The sequence below is a fragment of the Oncorhynchus clarkii genome, chromosome 5 (assembly GCF_045791955.1).
Source record: "Oncorhynchus clarkii lewisi isolate Uvic-CL-2024 chromosome 5, UVic_Ocla_1.0, whole genome shotgun sequence".
NCBI lineage: Eukaryota > Metazoa > Chordata > Actinopteri > Salmoniformes > Salmonidae > Oncorhynchus > Oncorhynchus clarkii.
The window spans coordinates 97,639,323-97,656,261 of record NC_092151.1 but is presented as its reverse complement, the minus strand read 5'-3'; the positions used below and the strand labels follow the sequence as shown (position 1 = coordinate 97,656,261).

The following is a 16,939-nucleotide window of genomic DNA, read 5'->3' as shown; positions in this document are numbered from 1 at the left end:
CTAGTCTGCAGCTAGGAATTCAGTATCATTGAACGCGAAGACAGACAACCGCCGAAACTGCTATTCTATAACTGTCACGTTCTGACCATCGTTCTTGTGTGTTTTCCTTGTTTTAGTGTTGGTCAGGACGTGAGCTGGGTGGGCATTCTATGTTGTGTGTCTGGTTTGTCTATTTCTATGTTTGGCCTGATATGGTTCTCAATCAGAGGCAGGTGTTAGTCATTGTCTCTGATTGGGAACCATATTTAGGTAGCCTGTTTTGTGTTGGGATTTGTGGGTGGTTGTTTCCGTGTCTGTTTCACCACACAGGACTGGTTCAGTTTTCACATGTATTGTTTTGTATATTTGTAGTGTTTTTCCCGGTATTCGGCTTGATTAAAGATGTTTAACCCTAACCACGCTGCGTTTTGGTCCGCCTCTCTTTCACCAGAAGAAAACCGTTACAATAACGACATGAATGACTGTCACTCTGAACTATCCATTCTAACCACGACAGAGAGAGCGAGAGGACGGACAGACTCTCCAACAGAAACAAACTTTTCAACAGAGATCCCGATGACACACTGAGCGTAAATATATATCTTGATTGCAATTATTCCCGAATGAGTAAGCGTTAATGTGCAAAGGATTAACATTTCAATTGTTATAATTATCAACTGTATGTTGTCTTATCTCAGTCGACCCCCACTTCCCTTTTGTACACCAAGCCGCTATTCCGGTTTATCCCACTAGGGAAACTCCGTTATCATTTCCTTGTAACTATCTACTGTTTGTTTTATACATTTCTGTGACTTACTTAGTTTGTAAATAAATTAAGACAATTGATGCATGGATGACTCATAGTGAAGACTGGGTTCGTGCAGATAACCAACAATTTACGACGTTTGGAAATAGACTAACGTGAGGTAAAATAAAGAATAAGTCATTAATCAGAAGACTAATTGACCAGATATTAAAATATCTGAAAAGTTATATTAGGAAAATTATAACTTTAATCTGAATATTTTCCTTGGTGCCCCGACTTCCTAGTTAATTACATTTGCCTGATTAGTAAATCACGAAATGCTAATTACAGAGAACCTTTGATAACTATAAGTCTTCAGTTAATGATAGTAAAGACACGACAATTCACTTTGAACTGGACTGTGTTTACAGGAAGTAGCAACAGCGCAAATTTAGATCATTAGAACACATCCGCTAAAAGACACAAAATGCACCTGAATGGATTTCTGCTAATATGTAAACAGTCGTCTTACATTTGGGAACTTTACAGTCCTATTGATCAAACAACCATGAAAAGGTAGCCTCTCTCTCAGTTATACACATCAACAACCATGAAAAGGTAGCCTCTCTCTCAGTTATACACATCAACAACCATGAAAAGGTAGCCTCTCTCTCCTTCAGTTCTACACATCAACAAAAACAAGATCAACAGCTAATGCTAGCCAGATCAAGATGAGCTAAAATCTAACGAAGGAACATTTAGATAAACCCTCTCAAACTTTTTCAGCTAGTTGGCCGTCAAAATTGCACTGATAAACAATGGGGAATTGTAAGAATGTCTGGATTCTGAATACCGTACTGAACACACTGGTGTAAATTGCCTCAAGATAAATTCGTAATATAAGTTAGACTAAATATTAGTACTTCATATACTCGTGGGTAATAACATTCAATCTGGATATTAACACAAAACAAGTCATAAGGATAGAGAAATGTATCGACAAATATTATGAAAACAAGTAACACTCAAACATGACAGAGTAAACGTGGAGAATAAATCTCAAAGAACGCAACTCCTCGATTTAGGCTTTTCACCACTGGGACTGTTAAGTGTGGAAAGCTATCTGTTAAAGTCGATAAATGACAAACTGGGCATACTTGAATTAGTCAGTAAAGATATAAAGGAGTTGAAGGCGAGGCTTGAAATGAGTGACGAAAGAGCTGCGATAATGGCGACATTAACAAACAAGCTAAAAGGGACCCTTAATTTAATAGAAGCGGATGTTAGTGAACTTAAGGAGAACATGTTTCTGAGAGGAGCCTTACTTGACATACCGACTAGATCTATAAGAGAGAATCTAGTACTTACGGGTATCCAAGAAAGAAGGAGAAGTTCCCGAAAAAGTAGTGAAGGAATTCTTTCTTACAACGCTTTAAATCCCACTCGATGCTGTCGATAAGATCCAACTCAAACGTGTAAACCGTTTCGGACAGAAGTATGAGCGTCCAATCGTTGCCAAATCTGCTTTCTTTAAGGATAAAGTCATGTTTAAAAGCCTGGGTAAACTACTCACTGGTCCAGCCTCCCGAGTGGCGCAGTAGTAGTAGAGATCCTGGTTCAAGTCCAGGCTAATAATATTTTTTTAAAGACTCATTGGCATGAAAATAGGCATGAATGATCAGTTTCCGTGGGAGATTGCAGAACGGCGCAAAGTTCTGTATTCAATCTTCAAGGAGAATAGATTAAAAGGGAAGTGTGTAGCCCTCGTAGTCGATAAACTGGATATTGACAACCAATGTTCTAAATATTACAAAGTTTCCATAGAGGAGTCGAACACCCAATACTAGCCATGGTAGGGATTGTAGTAATGGAACACCCAATACTAGCCATGGTAGGGATTGTAGTAATGGAACACCCAATACTAGCCATGGTAGGGATTGTAGTAATGGAACACCCAATACTAGCCATGGTAGGGATTGTAATAATGGAACACCCAATACTAGCCATGGTAGGGATTGTAGTAATGGAACACCCAATACTAGCCATGGTAGGGATTGTAGTAATGGAACACCCAATACTAGCCATGGTAGGGATTGTAATAATGGAACACCCAATACTAGCCATGGTAGGGATTGTAATAATGGAACACCCAATACTAGCCATGGTAGGGATTGTAATAATGGAACACCCAATACTAGCCATGGTAGGGATTGTAATAATGGAACACCCAATACTAGCCATGGTAGGGATTGTAGTAATGGAACACCCAATACTAGCCATGGTAGGGATTGTAATAATGGAACACCCAATACTAGCCATGGTAGAGATTGTAATAATGGAACACCCAATACTAGCCATGGTAGGGATTGTAGTAATGGAACACCCAATACTAGCCATGGTAGGGATTGTAATAATGGAACACCCAATACTAGCCATGGTAGGGATTGTAGTAATGGAACACCCAATACTAGCCATGGTAGGGATTGTAGTAATGGAACACCCAATACTAGCCATGGTAGGGATTGTAATAATGGAACACCCAATACTAGCCATGGTAGGGATTGTAGTAATGGAACACCCAATACTAGCCATGGTAGGGATTGTAATAATGGAACACCCAATACTAGCCATGGTAGGGATTGTAGTAATGGAACACCCAATACTAGCCATGGTAGGGATTGAAATAATGGAACACCCAATACTAGCCATGGTAGGGATTGTAGTAATGGAACACCAAATACTAGCCATGGTAGGGATTGTAGTAATGGAACACCCAATACTAGCCATGGTAGGGATTGTAATAATGGAACACCCAATACTAGCCATGGTAGGGATTGTAGTAATGGAACACCCAATACTAGCCATGGTAGGGATTGTAATAATGGAACACCCAATACTAGCCATGGTAGGGATTGTAGTAAACACCCAATGGAACACCCAATACTAGCCATGGTAGGGATTGTAATAATGGAACACCCAATACTAGCCATGGTAGGGATTGTAGTAATGGAACACCCAATACTAGCCATGGTAGGGATTGTAATAATGGAACACCCAATACTAGCCATGGTAGGGATTGTAGTAATGGAACACCCAATACTAGCCATGGTAGGGATTGTAATAATGGAACACCCAATACTAGCCATGGTAGGGATTGTAATAATGGAACACCCAATACTAGCCATGGTAGGGATTGTAGTAATGGAACACCCAATACTAGCCATGGTAGGGATTGTAGTAATGGAACACCCAATACTAGCCATGGTAGGGATTGTAATAATGGAACACCCAATACTAGCCATGGTAGGGATTGTAGTAATGGAACACCCAATACTAGCCATGGTAGGGATTGTAGTAATGGAACACCCAATACTAGCCATGGTAGGGATTGTAGTAATACAAAAAAAACAATTGTTAAATGAAGTACAACTACACCATCCATTTCAAGATAGGGAATGTTGTAAAATAATTAGTATTCAATTTTCCATTTAGTATTTTATAAATTGATAAGACAACATTACAAGAACGGATAACTAGCAAAATAGCACATCTTCAAATATAACTAATTGTAACACAAAATAACTCATCCAAAATGGTAGAGATAAAACACAGCAAACAGAAGACAAAGAAGGCGTGTGAATGTATTGTGATGGAAGGTGTGTGTGTTTTTGGTCTTTGGAATAGGGTGGTGTTAAGTGAGTGAGAAAGGAAATGGCTGCATATCCCAGAACCAATGTGTCTGTGAGCAGGTGTTGTGAGAGAGAGCTTTCAATTTTGTGCCGATGAGGGACATGCATTTTAAAATAAATGAAACATGTAATTTATTTATTGTCCTATCATGATGGAACGGTCCCCAACCCCATACCCTAGACACCCACCTGAACGACCCAGACACTAAAGAGAAGTCCCTATCTGTTTTATGGGCCTGCTGCCTAGATGCAGCCAAAACAGAAAGATCAATGCGGTCAGAGACCTAGATCAGCACCGCCCCCTCAAGATTCTGAGCCTGCTTGGCAGGGTTGGTCCTACAAAGCCAGAGCCCAAACCCTTTCCCAGCTTCTTCTCATTAGACAAAAGTGAGGTCAGGTCCCAAACCCTTTCCCAGCTTCTTCTCATTAGACAACAGTGAGGTCAGGTCCCAAACCTTTTCCCAGCTTCTTCTCATTAGACAACAGTGAGGTCAGGTCCCAAACCCTTTCCCAGCTTCTTCTCATTAGACAACAGTGAGGTCAGGTCCCAAACCCTTTCCCAGCTTCTTCTCATTAGACAACAGTGAGGTCAGGTCCCAAACCCTTTCCCAGCTTCTTCTCATTAGACAACAGTGAGGTCAGGTCCCAAACCCTTTCCCAGCTTCTTCTCATTAGACAACAGTGAGGTCAGGTCCCAAACCCTTTCCCAGCTTCTTCTCATTAGACAACAGTGAGGTCCGCGTCGCAAATGGAACCCTATTCACTTGATGGTGCACGACTTTGCTCTGGTCAAAAGTAATGCACTATGAAGGGAATATGGTGCCATTTGGGACTAGTAACGGTGACTAACCCCATTCCGTACAAATTTGGACAACCGTTGCATTCAAACGAGTCTGGGGACAAATGGGACTGTAGCGACTGTGTTGGCATCAACACCCGGGGTGTGAACTACGTTTCTAGTCAAGCTTTGATTGACATGGTAATGGCCCCTCTGACGATGTACATTAAATGGGCCCCTCTGACGATATACATTAAATGGGCCCCTCTGACGATATACATTAAATGGGCCCCTCTGACAATGTACATTAAATGGGGCCCTCTGACGATGTACATTAAATGGGGCCCTCTGACGATATACATTAAATGGGCCCCTCTGACGATGTACATTAAATGGGGCCCTCTGACAATGTACATTAAATGGGGCCCTCTGACGATGTACATTAAATGGGGCCCTCTGACGATGTACATTAAATGGGCCCCTCTGACGATATACATTAAATGGGGCCCTCTGACGATGTACATTAAATGGGGCCCTCTGACGATGTACATTAAATGGGGCCCTCTGACGATATACATTAAATGGGGCCCTCTGACGATATACATTAAATGGGCCCCTCTGACGATATACATTAAATGGGCCCCTCTGACGATGTACATTAAATGGGGCCCTCTGACGATGTACATTAAATGGGGCCCTCTGACGATGTACATTAAATGGGGCCCTCTGACGATGTACATTAAATGGGCCCCTCTGACGATATACATTAAATGGGGCCCTCTGACGATGTACATTAAATGGGGCCCTCTGACGATGTACATTAAATGGGGCCCTCTGACGATATACATTAAATGGGGCCCTCTGACGATATACATTAAATGGGCCCCTCTGACGATATACATTAAATGGGGCCCTCTGACGATATACATTAAATGGGCCCCTCTGACGATGTACATTAAATGGGCCCCTCTGACGATATACATTAAATTGTGACGTGTCATGACGTAACGTACAGCACACAAAGCGAGAGTGTAGATTAAAAACAAGGGACAGGGTAAGGGGACAGGGACAGGGGACAGGGACAGGGTAAGGGGACATGGACAGGGGAGGTGGAAAGGGTAAGGGGACAGGGACATGGACAGGGTAAGGGGATGTGGACAGGGGACATGGACAGGGTAAGGGGACATGGACAGGGTAAGGGGACATGGACAGGGTAAGGGGACAGGGACAGGGTAAGGGGACAGGGACAGGGTAAGGGGACGTGGACAGGGGACGTGGACAGGGGACGTGGACAGGGGACAGGGTAAGGGGACATGGACAGGGTAAGGGGACATGGACAGGGGAGGTGGAAAGGGTAAGGGGACAGGGTAAGGGGACAGGGACAGGGTAAGGGGACATGGACAGGGTAAGGGGACATGGACAGGGTAAGAAGACAGGGACAGGGGATACCTAGTCAATTATATAACTGAATGCATTAATTTTTTGCGTCAACATTCTAAGCCATTGTGACTCTCAAAAGCCACGACAGCCGCTGTTAACATTAGCACCACACTAAAAAACAGATTCACACTTTCAAATAGGTATGTAATGACACATTATATAAACTCTTTATAGTGTTTTATTTACATTTTAGAGGTGATAAGTTGGACAGATCGGGTGAAAAAAGCACTTTCTCTGTCACGCAATAGGTTTCACTTCCCCACCCGCCATTTTCAAAAGACCCAACGGAGCTCATTGCCTTCTTCAATCATGCAGAGATGGGCAGCCTGAAGGTCTCGCCATTGATTTTGTTGGAAAGGGGAGAAATTGTGCTTTACAATAGTATTCATATTACAGTTGACCTGGAACTATTACCTTTTTTGGACACTAAAATAAGGTCAATCGTACGGAACAGTGCGATGTACAAAAGTTTGTTAGCTGGCGTTACTCACACATGGGCCTGGAGGGTAGGCGGTAACCAGCGACGGGCCGGGGGCTGTGGTAGGGGCCCATGTTGAAGCCCTCCACAGGGCACTGGGCACAGCAGGTGTATGGAGTCAGAGAGTGGTGGTAGGAGCCTGCTGAGAGTGGGATGGAGTGAAGGGAGTGTGGCTGCTCCAGGCTGGTCATACTAGGGCTGTCACGGCCCGGCAGGGGGGTGAGGGACCGGGACCTTCCCCGGGAGTAGCAGCTCTCCCCTGGGTAGCTGGGGTAGTTCGGAGGGGTGAGGCAGGAGGGCAGGCTGCTGGGGTAAGCAGGTCCAGGACCAGACCAGGCACTGGTGTAGCTGGGTTGAAGCCAGGAGCCATCAGCCTGGCTGGGGAACGGGGTAGGCTGGCTGTACCCGACTGGGAGGCCTACAGGAGGCTGATATGGCGTGTAGCTGGGCCCCGCCCTCCGACTGCTGAGGGCGGAGCCAGCCATGGAGCTGGGGTCGTCGGGGTGGAGGTCGGGGCGGAGGTCAGAGCAGGGGGTAGAGGTTTCGTCGTCCTCCTCTGGAGTGTTCTGGAACTCTCTATGGCAGCAGATCAGCTGGGGGACACGCCTACTGGGACAGAGGTCAGTTAGGGGTCAGAGGTTAGGGTTAGGCCTGGGACAGAGGACAGGCTTCAGTTACAACATGTACTTCAGACAGTATTCACACCCTTTGATTTATTCCACTTTTTGTTGTGTTACAAAGTGGGATTAAAATAGATTGTAATTTTTTTTAATCAACGATCTACACAAAGTACTCTGTCAAAGAGTACCTTTGGCAGCGAATACAGCTGTGAATCTTTCTGGGAAAGTCTCTAAGAGCTTTCCACACCTGGATTGTGAAACATTTGCCCATTATTAATTTCTAAATTCTTCAAAGTCTGTCTAATTGGTTGCTGATCATTGCTAGACAGCCATTTTCAGGTCTTGCCATAGATTTAAGCAGATTTAAGTCAACTGTAACTTGAAAATTTACTGTCTTCTCAATAAGCAACTTCAGTGGAGATTTTGCCTGTGTGTAGCTCCATTCCGTTTCTATCCTGAAACTCCACAGTCCTTAACCATTACAAACATACCCATAACATGATGCAGCCACCACTGTGCTTGAAAATATGGAGAGTGGTACTTAGTAATGTGTTGTATTGGATTTGCCCCAAAACTAACACTTTGTATTCAGGAAAAAAAGTGACATGCTTCACCACATTTTAGCAGTATTACTTTAGTGGCTTGTTGCAAACAGGGTACATGTTTTGGAATATTTTTATTCTGTACAGGCTTTGTTCTTTTCACTCTCAATTAGTTTAGTATTGTAGAGTAACTACAATGTTGTTGATCCATCCTCAGTTTTCTCCTATCACTGCCATTTTTGTTTTGTTTTTTTGTTTACCTTTATTTAACTAGGCAAGTCAGTTAAGAACAAATTCTTATTTTCAATGACGGCCTAGGAACCGTGGGTTAACTGTCTGTTCAGGGGCAGAACGACAGCCTTGTCAGCTCGGGGATATGAACTTGCAACCTTTCGGTCTAACCACTCTAACCACTAGGCTACCCTGCCGCCCCCATTAAACTCTAACTGTTTTAAAGTCACCATTGGCCTCATGGTGAAATCTCTGAGCGGTTTCCTTCCTCAACAGCAACTGAGTTAGGAAGGACACCTGTATCTTTGTAGTGACTGGGTGTATTGATACACCATCCAAAGTGTAACTGATAACTGCACCATGATCAAAGGGATATTCAATGTCTGCTTTTCTTGTTGTTTTACCCATCTGCCCTTCTTTGCGAGGAGTTGGAAAACATCCCTGGTCTTTGTTGTTGAATCTGCGTATGAAATTCACTGCTCAACTGAGGGACCTTACAGATAAGTGTATGTGGGGGGTACAGAGATGAGGTAGTCATTCAAAAATCATGTTAAACACTATTATTGCACACAGAGTGAGTCCATGCAACTTATTATGTGACTTGTTGAGCATATTTTTACTCCTGAACTTATTTAGGCTTGCCATAACAAAAGGGTTGAATAGTTATTGACAAGACAGTTCAGCGTTTAATTTTTCATTTGTAAAAATAAACATAATTCCACTTTGACATTATGGGATATTGTTGGCCAATGAAAAAAAATCTATATTTTTGAATCCATTTTAATGGATCAATTTTTTTTTTTCATACGTCAGTGACAGAACTGAGAAAACCAAACAACTCATCCGGTCTCATCCTCCATGTATGGAGACCGTCTGCAACCACAAATACTCCCTAAAGAGACATTCAACTTTGTCTTCATCAATAATCCAGAATAGTTCATGTTGTTTTCTTTGCAACATTTTATCAAACAGTACAGCTCTCAAATCATCATATAAAGTTAATTCTGGACCTCTCCTAAATCCCAGATAGTACATAGCCCCTCTTCTTCATCTATGGCATTGAACCTACCTACTTACATTACCAGGGGCAGTATCCTGTTTCTCAACTGGCCACATAAGGACCTTAATTTTCTTCTTAGGTGAGAAGTGACAAGGTTCTGGATTGTAGCTGTTTTTGGTCTGGTTGAAAGTTTAGAGTTTTGGTTTTAGCCATATGTCAGTTGGCCAGTTTTGTCGGTTGTATTTTAGGGTTAACTTGTTTGAGCTCATATTGACATTGCATCGTAACTTGTTTCTAAATATGTGTTGTAGATCAGCTTCTTTAAAATATGGCATTGTGTTCCTTTGTCCAGGGGTAGCTGTGTGTTTAATCCCAGTTGAATGTTTTGTTGTTATTCTGTCTTCTGATATATTGATAAAACAGTTCCATAACCTAATCATTTCCCTCCTCTGTCTTATTTCACAGGGCTCCAGTCCATGTCTCCTTGAATAGTAAGGCTTGGGGCAAACATGCACTCCCAAAAAACATGGTATGCCATATTCTGAAGAGTTTGCTGTTTTAGATTCTTTACAAACCCAGATTCCATTTGCATTGTTCAGTATAGGACACACACATAAATGATAGAGCTGTGATTATGTACAATAGCCATGGTCTTCACAGATGTTCAGTTTACTACCAACAGACCAACGCTCTACCTGCAGAATCTGAGAGACTTCAAAGGTCATATTCATTAGACAGGAAACTAAGGTATTTATATGAGCTGGTGTAGTTTAGGGGTGTGGCTTCAAAAGAGAAGTACTGAATACTTCTTACTGTACCTTTTCAGGGTTTATCTGGGATTATCTGGGTTGATCTGGGATTATCATCCATCTCCATTTTGTACACCACAGAATGACCATGTCCAACATTGCAAATCAAACTCACTCTCTGCAAGGAGGACAATATAATCTGTGTTAAATATTATCCCTAAAGTGATGTCATCTAATTTATCTCCTAGGTTAGCGTGCTTGATTTGCTGGGACAAGTCATTTACAAAAAGGGCAAAAATAGTTAGGGAAAGAATGTGGCCTTGTTCGACTCCAAACTGACTGGGAAACCATCCAGTTCATTAACCTGTCCACAGGAGACAGTCCACAGGAGACTGAAGCTGTATATAGGAAACCACCCAGTCTTCTCTTCACGACTCCGACCGAAGGTGGCTCCCCTTCCCGTTCGGGTGGTGGTCGTCGTCGCCGGCCTACTAGCTGCCACTGATTCTTTCCTCCCCCTCCTTATGTGTTTATTGGTTACACCTGTCCTGAGTTTGTGGTAATTAGTTGGGCTTCATTAGTCAGCCGGCCCGCCAGTTTCTTTGTGCGGGATTAATTGTTGTAACCTTTGTATGTAGTAGATGAACGTGTTTGTTCAAGGTCGTGGATTTTACTGGACTGTTTTCGTCCCCCGTGTTTGGGGCACCCAGTGTTTCGTGGGGTGGCCGTGGTTCACCATGTGTGCATTAAATAGCACTACATTGAACTCTGTTTCCTGCGCCTGATTTCACACCCACGACACCCAGAGCGTTACACTTCTGTTGATTAACCTGTCCACAGGAGACTGTCCACAGGAGACTGGAGCTGTATACAGGAGACCATCCAGTCTTCTGTTCATTAACCTGTCCACAGGAGACTGGAGCTGTATACAGGAGACCATCCAGTCTTCTGTTCATTAACCTGTCCACAGGAGACTGTCCACAGGAGACTGGAGCTGTATACAGGAGACCATCCAGTCTTCTGTTGATTAACCTGTCCACAGGAGACTGGAGCTATATACAGGAGACCATCCAGTCTTCTATTGATTAACCTGTCCACAGGAGACTGGAGCTGTATACAGGAGACCATCCAGTCTTCTATTGATTAACCTGTCCACAGGAGACTAGAGTTGTATATAGAGATTTAACTTCATCCCCTGCATTTATGTTGGAAATCGAAATGTAGATAATAATAGATATTACTATTAAGTACTGAGTGCATGAAAGCTGTCAGGGGACTGGGTCCGGTGTGAAAGAGGTGCGTGTCTGAATAATAATACCCCAACCAGTTCTGTGTGAGCTGAGCTTTTTGATATAAGGTTATCTAGGGGTTCAGTCCACCACCGATCATCGTAGTCTGGGACTACTAGCACGAGGTATTATTGAGCACGGGGTGTTTTATATGTATAGGAAGTAGCGGTAAGAAATGTTGAAGATACATATGGTGCATAGGATGTAACAATAGAAAAGTCTACGTGGTCTGATTAATAGCACAAGATGTTATTGTAGGTATTTAGGAATTGTTGAAGATGCACATGGACTGGTGTGAATGCCTAAGCACCACTGACAATTGTCTGTAAGCATGTATGTTGATTTATAATATTATATAGGGATTCTGAATGTGAGATATGAAAGAAGAAAGTACTATTTCTGAATATGCTGTAAAATAGAACACTAGTGTAAATATTTAAACCCCTGTATGAACAGAACACAAGTGTAAAGGAGGAATTTGTGTATAATGGGTTACAAGAGCTCTGATAAAGTAACAATGGGATAATAATAATAATAATACACAACTTGCACACCCACACGTACCTAAGTAGTGAAAAAGTATTAAAAGAAATGAATAGTACAATGGGTTACTAGATTTGATAAAGTAACAATGTATGAATGTATAATGGCTTACTAGATTTGAACTTGCTAGGTAGACTTATTATGGACAGAGCACGCCATCTACAGGGGGCTGATAGACAGTGACAGCCCAGTTTTAATACACCTTGATCCCAGAAAGGTGATACCTTCCATTCTGAATTTAACAATGTATTTTATAAATTCACCATATTACATGTCATCTTAAAATATTAGACATTTAATAAATGGGATGCAGAAAGTAAATATCCAACAGAAATTTGTACTAAATATAACATTGTTAGGGTGGACTCAAAAACAATGCTTTCCAATATAGAGAAAGTTGTAATGTTTGTTTTGTTTTTAAACCTTGAGAGTGATCTGTGTGTATTAGCAGTAGTGATTGAGAAGTTATTCCTAATAGGAATGCAGTATTTTAGTATTTTGAAGATGCTGATGGTTTCTATACAAGGTCACATGACAAACAGAGGGAGCTCAATCTTGGCACATATTAGTTTGCCATCTGGTGTTTGGGTTAGAGATAAGCTTCCTGAGGACAAATAGATAGGCCACCAGTACTCACTGAACTCAAACAGGCTGTAAGGGACACAGTGGTACAGGGGTATGTATGAATAATTGAATAAGAGATTTATTTATTTTTACCCCCTTCTTTTCTCCCCAATTACGTAGTATCCAATTGTTAGTAGTTACTGTCTTGTCTCATCGCTTCAACTCCCGTACGGGACCGGGAGAGACGAAGGTCGAGAGTCATGCGTCCTCTGAAACACAACCCAAACAAGCTGCACTGCTTCTTAACACAGCGTGCATCCAACTCGGAAGCCAGCTACACCAATGTGTCGGAGGAAACACAGTGCACCTAGCGACCTGGTCAGTGTGCACTGCGCCAGGAGTCGCTAGTGCGCGAGTAGCCTACCAAACTTGCTAACTGCCCGGTACTCAGCACTTTATTGTCCCTCTAATCACTTTGACATCAATGCAAATATATTCGAAAATCTAATCAAACACTTCATAAGAGCCCATGAGCCCATGTTGCGCAACATTTCTATAGGCTATGCAATTGCGTGAGAAAACAGAGTGATGGCCTCTATTACAAAAGAGGAGAATCCTACCAGGTTTCTATAGGCCAGGCCAACTGTATTTACAACTCAATTTTCCTAATATTAAGCACATTGCTTGTCTTTACAACAGGAGTATAGCCTACCTGGCTAAAATGAACCACAGAAAAAGCACCCTCCATTTGCTATTTAAGTGCAGATTAATGAGCTTAGTTTTAAAAGTTATTTGGCCACTTCCGTTGCAATATAAACCTTATCAAAACATTAAACGGGTGCATGATAATGGTCCATCCTAAATCAAAACAAATTTCACTAAATATCATTTAGTATATGTAAAGACAACTGATGGGTGACAATATTAGCCAATCACTTGTGAATGATGCCCAGCTTGTGTGCAGTAAGCCTCCCCCCAGAGTTTTTCAAATCATAGTTGCACACCTCATATAGCCCATAGGACTATATGTTTTGATAAGGTTTATATTGCAACGGAAGTGGCCAAATAACTTTTAAAACTAAGCACATTAATCCGCTTGACAAGGGGTGTAGAGCCTAACTACATACATAAGCAGCGTGTGAGTTTCCAGTTTGGGGAAGGTCATTCTCACCATAAAAATTCACCTTTTGTAATAAAAGCATTACCTGCATAATCTCATTTTTGGTCACTTTTGATCATGGTGTTTTCCCCGCTAATGGAACATTAGATTGACATAGGCTAGTGCTTTTGCTGTTCGTTAGGCCTACTCATCTTGTTGGCGGACGAAAAGTAAAGTTCTTCCAATATCTTCAATATGCACCTCGGAATTGGATATGGACTCACGCAGTTGCTTCCCCGATGTGTCTGTCTTCACTTGTAGCCTGTGAGAAAGACCCGATCACATGAGCCATGTGAGTGAGAGGTGCTTCGGAGCAGGCAGCAATCAGGGAGTGCTGTTTAATCTCCACCTGGCACAGACAGAAGAGGACTGGCCACCCCTCATAGCCTGGTTCCTCTCTAGGTTTCTTCCTAGGTTTTGGCCTTTCTAGGGAGTTTTTCCTAGCCACTGTGCTTCTACACCTGCATTGCTTGCTGTTTGGGGTTTTAGGCTGGGTTTCTGTACAGCACTTTGAGTTATCAGCTGATGTACGAAGGGCTATATAAATACATTTAATTTGAAGGACACAATGCAGCACTCTGGGCCAAGAGCACAACGGCCACTGGCGGTAAAGGGCATGGATTGTTTTAGGGTGCATTATGGCCACACAAAGGGGATGCCGCTGGGAAATTCGAGGCATTAACAAGTGCTTGTCAAATTGTGAATGAGAGACTGATGAAGTGTGCACACAGCCTGTGCAAAAAAACAAAGCAGAGCTCATGCCTTTCATGCAACTTTTTTCAAATCATTAGTCTCATCGTGCAGCCTTACATATAGCCCAACGTTTGTAGAACAACTAAAGTTACATTAATAACTCTACATGAAGCTTATAGGAGGACCTGTTCCTTTGTTAACCACTCAACACAGAGTGGCCACAGCTGCACACTCCCTCAAATCTTTTGGAGAAAATATCCTTTCTATTTTATTCAGCTTTGTTCAGTTGTGTTCTTCATACTATAAAATAATATCAAATAATGCCAAGGAATTCTAAGCAAATCTTGTGTGCTAAACGAACTAGTGTTGCCCACAGCCATTTGGCATATGTGTGGAAGCCAGGAGATACTAAATGTGTTTATGTTAATTATGGTCAATTACTGTCACGACTTCCGCCGAAGTCGGCTCCTCTCCTTGTTCGTTCGGCAATCGACGTCACCGGCTTTCTAGCCATCGCCGCTCCATTTGTCTTGTCTTCATACACACCTGGTTTTCATTTCCCCAATCAATCTACTTGTATTTAACCCTCTGTTTCCCATCATGTTTTGTGTGTACTTGTTTTCATGTCAAGTGATGTTCGTTAAGCGCTTTACTTTATTGTTCAGTTTTTTGAGCGTGTTTGTTTTGTTGTGCTCCCGGTTTGGAACTTTAATAAAGTTGTTTTGTTGTGCTCCCGGTTTGGAACTTTAATAAAGTTGTTTTGTTGTGCTCCCGGTTTGGAACTTTAATAAAGTGTGCTTTATTTATCATACTCTGCTCTCCTGCACCTGACTTCGCCTTCATACACATCCTGACATAATTACACACGGATTGAATGGAGTCAGCAGGATCAGGTACCCCGGTTAGAGGAGTCGAGGAGCCTGTGAGACGGAGAGTTATTTGCTTGACAATCACTGGCTGACATGTTGTGACCGCCACAGCCCTAGCTGCAGCATGGGGTTTTTCTTAGTTTGTGTTAACATGCTGTGTGTGTATTTTTGATCAATTCACTCCCGTTAATAGAAGTATAACCTTTATTATAAGATAGCATTATCATACTAATAAGAATTGTATAACCCAGAATGAAGGGTTTGTAAGTGTTTATCGCATACATTTTTTACCATTATTATCGTAGAAGTGATAAAAGTAGGAAATGTGGAGGGAAAATGTATCGCCTTGAACATCTAGTCTCATACTATCATTGGTTCCTGTAGGTGCTGGGTAGAGAGATATGAGGGGGAGACGGTCATGACCCCCTCCTCAGACCTTTTGGCAGAACGTCCAGAACATGTTATATAAGTTAAGAAAGGAGACGTGCCAGTCACATGTAAGAACCAATCCTAGGAAACGTGCCAATCACATGCAAGAACCAATCCTAGGAAACGTGCCAATCACATGCAAGAACCAATCCTAGGAAACGTGCCAATCACATGTAAGAACCAATCCTATGAACCATCCTACGTAAGCAGTATATAAGATAAGTAACGGGACTGCCCCGATAGAGCCCACTTCAGACCTGTACTTTATGCATATAAGTTTGACTGTGACCTCTCCAGCTTGCTGTTAATAAAGAATGATTCATTTAATATTAACTGAGTATGGTTATTTCCACGACACCAGCCCTGAGTTTACAAAACCCGTTCTGCTCGTCTACAAGGAAACCTGACATTTCCAAATACTGAGTCAACCTGTTGTTTAAGATACCAGAGGACAACTTGTAGACTGTGCTAATAAGACTGAAGCCAGAGTATAACCACAGACTGCTAATAAGACTGATGCCAGAGTATAACCGCAGACTGCTAATAAGACTGATGCCAGAGTATAACTGCAGACTGCTAATAAGACTGAAGCCAGAGTATAACCGCAGACTGCTAATAAGACTGAAGCCAGAGTATAACCGCAGACTGCTAATAAGACTGATGCCAGAGTATAACCGCAGACTGCTAATAAGACTGAAGCCAGAGTATAACCGCAGACTGCTAATAAGACTGAAGCAAGAGTATAACCGCAGACTGCTAATAAGACTGAAGCCAGAGTATAACCGCAGACTGCTAATAAGACTGATGCCTCTGTAACTGAATGGGAGCCTGGATCATTCTTTGATGACTTTGGGATTGGGTTAATGATGACTCTGTACCAAGTTGACAGGATGAAAAAGACTAGAGTCTGCAGTAACCTAGGATACTTTATGACCTCATCTGGAAGCTCCTGTATTCCTGATGCTTCTCTTGTTTCTGCTTTCTCAACAGCCTCTAACTTCCTCCATGGTACATTTTGCATTCAGGTGTATCCAGCCCTATTCATCTTAATTCCCATCCAATTCGTTAAGTTACAAGTATCATTTAAGAAGTCATCAAACACAGATGCTATATTGTTCCCTGAAAACAGGTTAGCAAAATCA

General features: G+C 42.2%; 1 protein-coding gene across 2 annotated transcripts in view; it reads right to left on the bottom strand.

Annotated features, from left to right (window-relative positions):
• LOC139409601 (TRAF3 interacting protein 2-like) overlaps nt 1-16,939 on the bottom strand; it is a 69,618-nt gene that overhangs the window by 39,346 nt on the left and 13,333 nt on the right. Inside the window, exon 3 of one of the 2 annotated variants that reach the window (XM_071155010.1) lies at nt 7,123-7,715. In XM_071155010.1, coding sequence (XP_071011111.1) covers nt 7,123-7,715 — 593 coding nt within the window. Of the gene's footprint in view, nt 1-7,122; nt 7,719-16,939 lie in introns of both variants that reach the window. The other variant, XM_071155009.1, reaches the window with a different exon arrangement.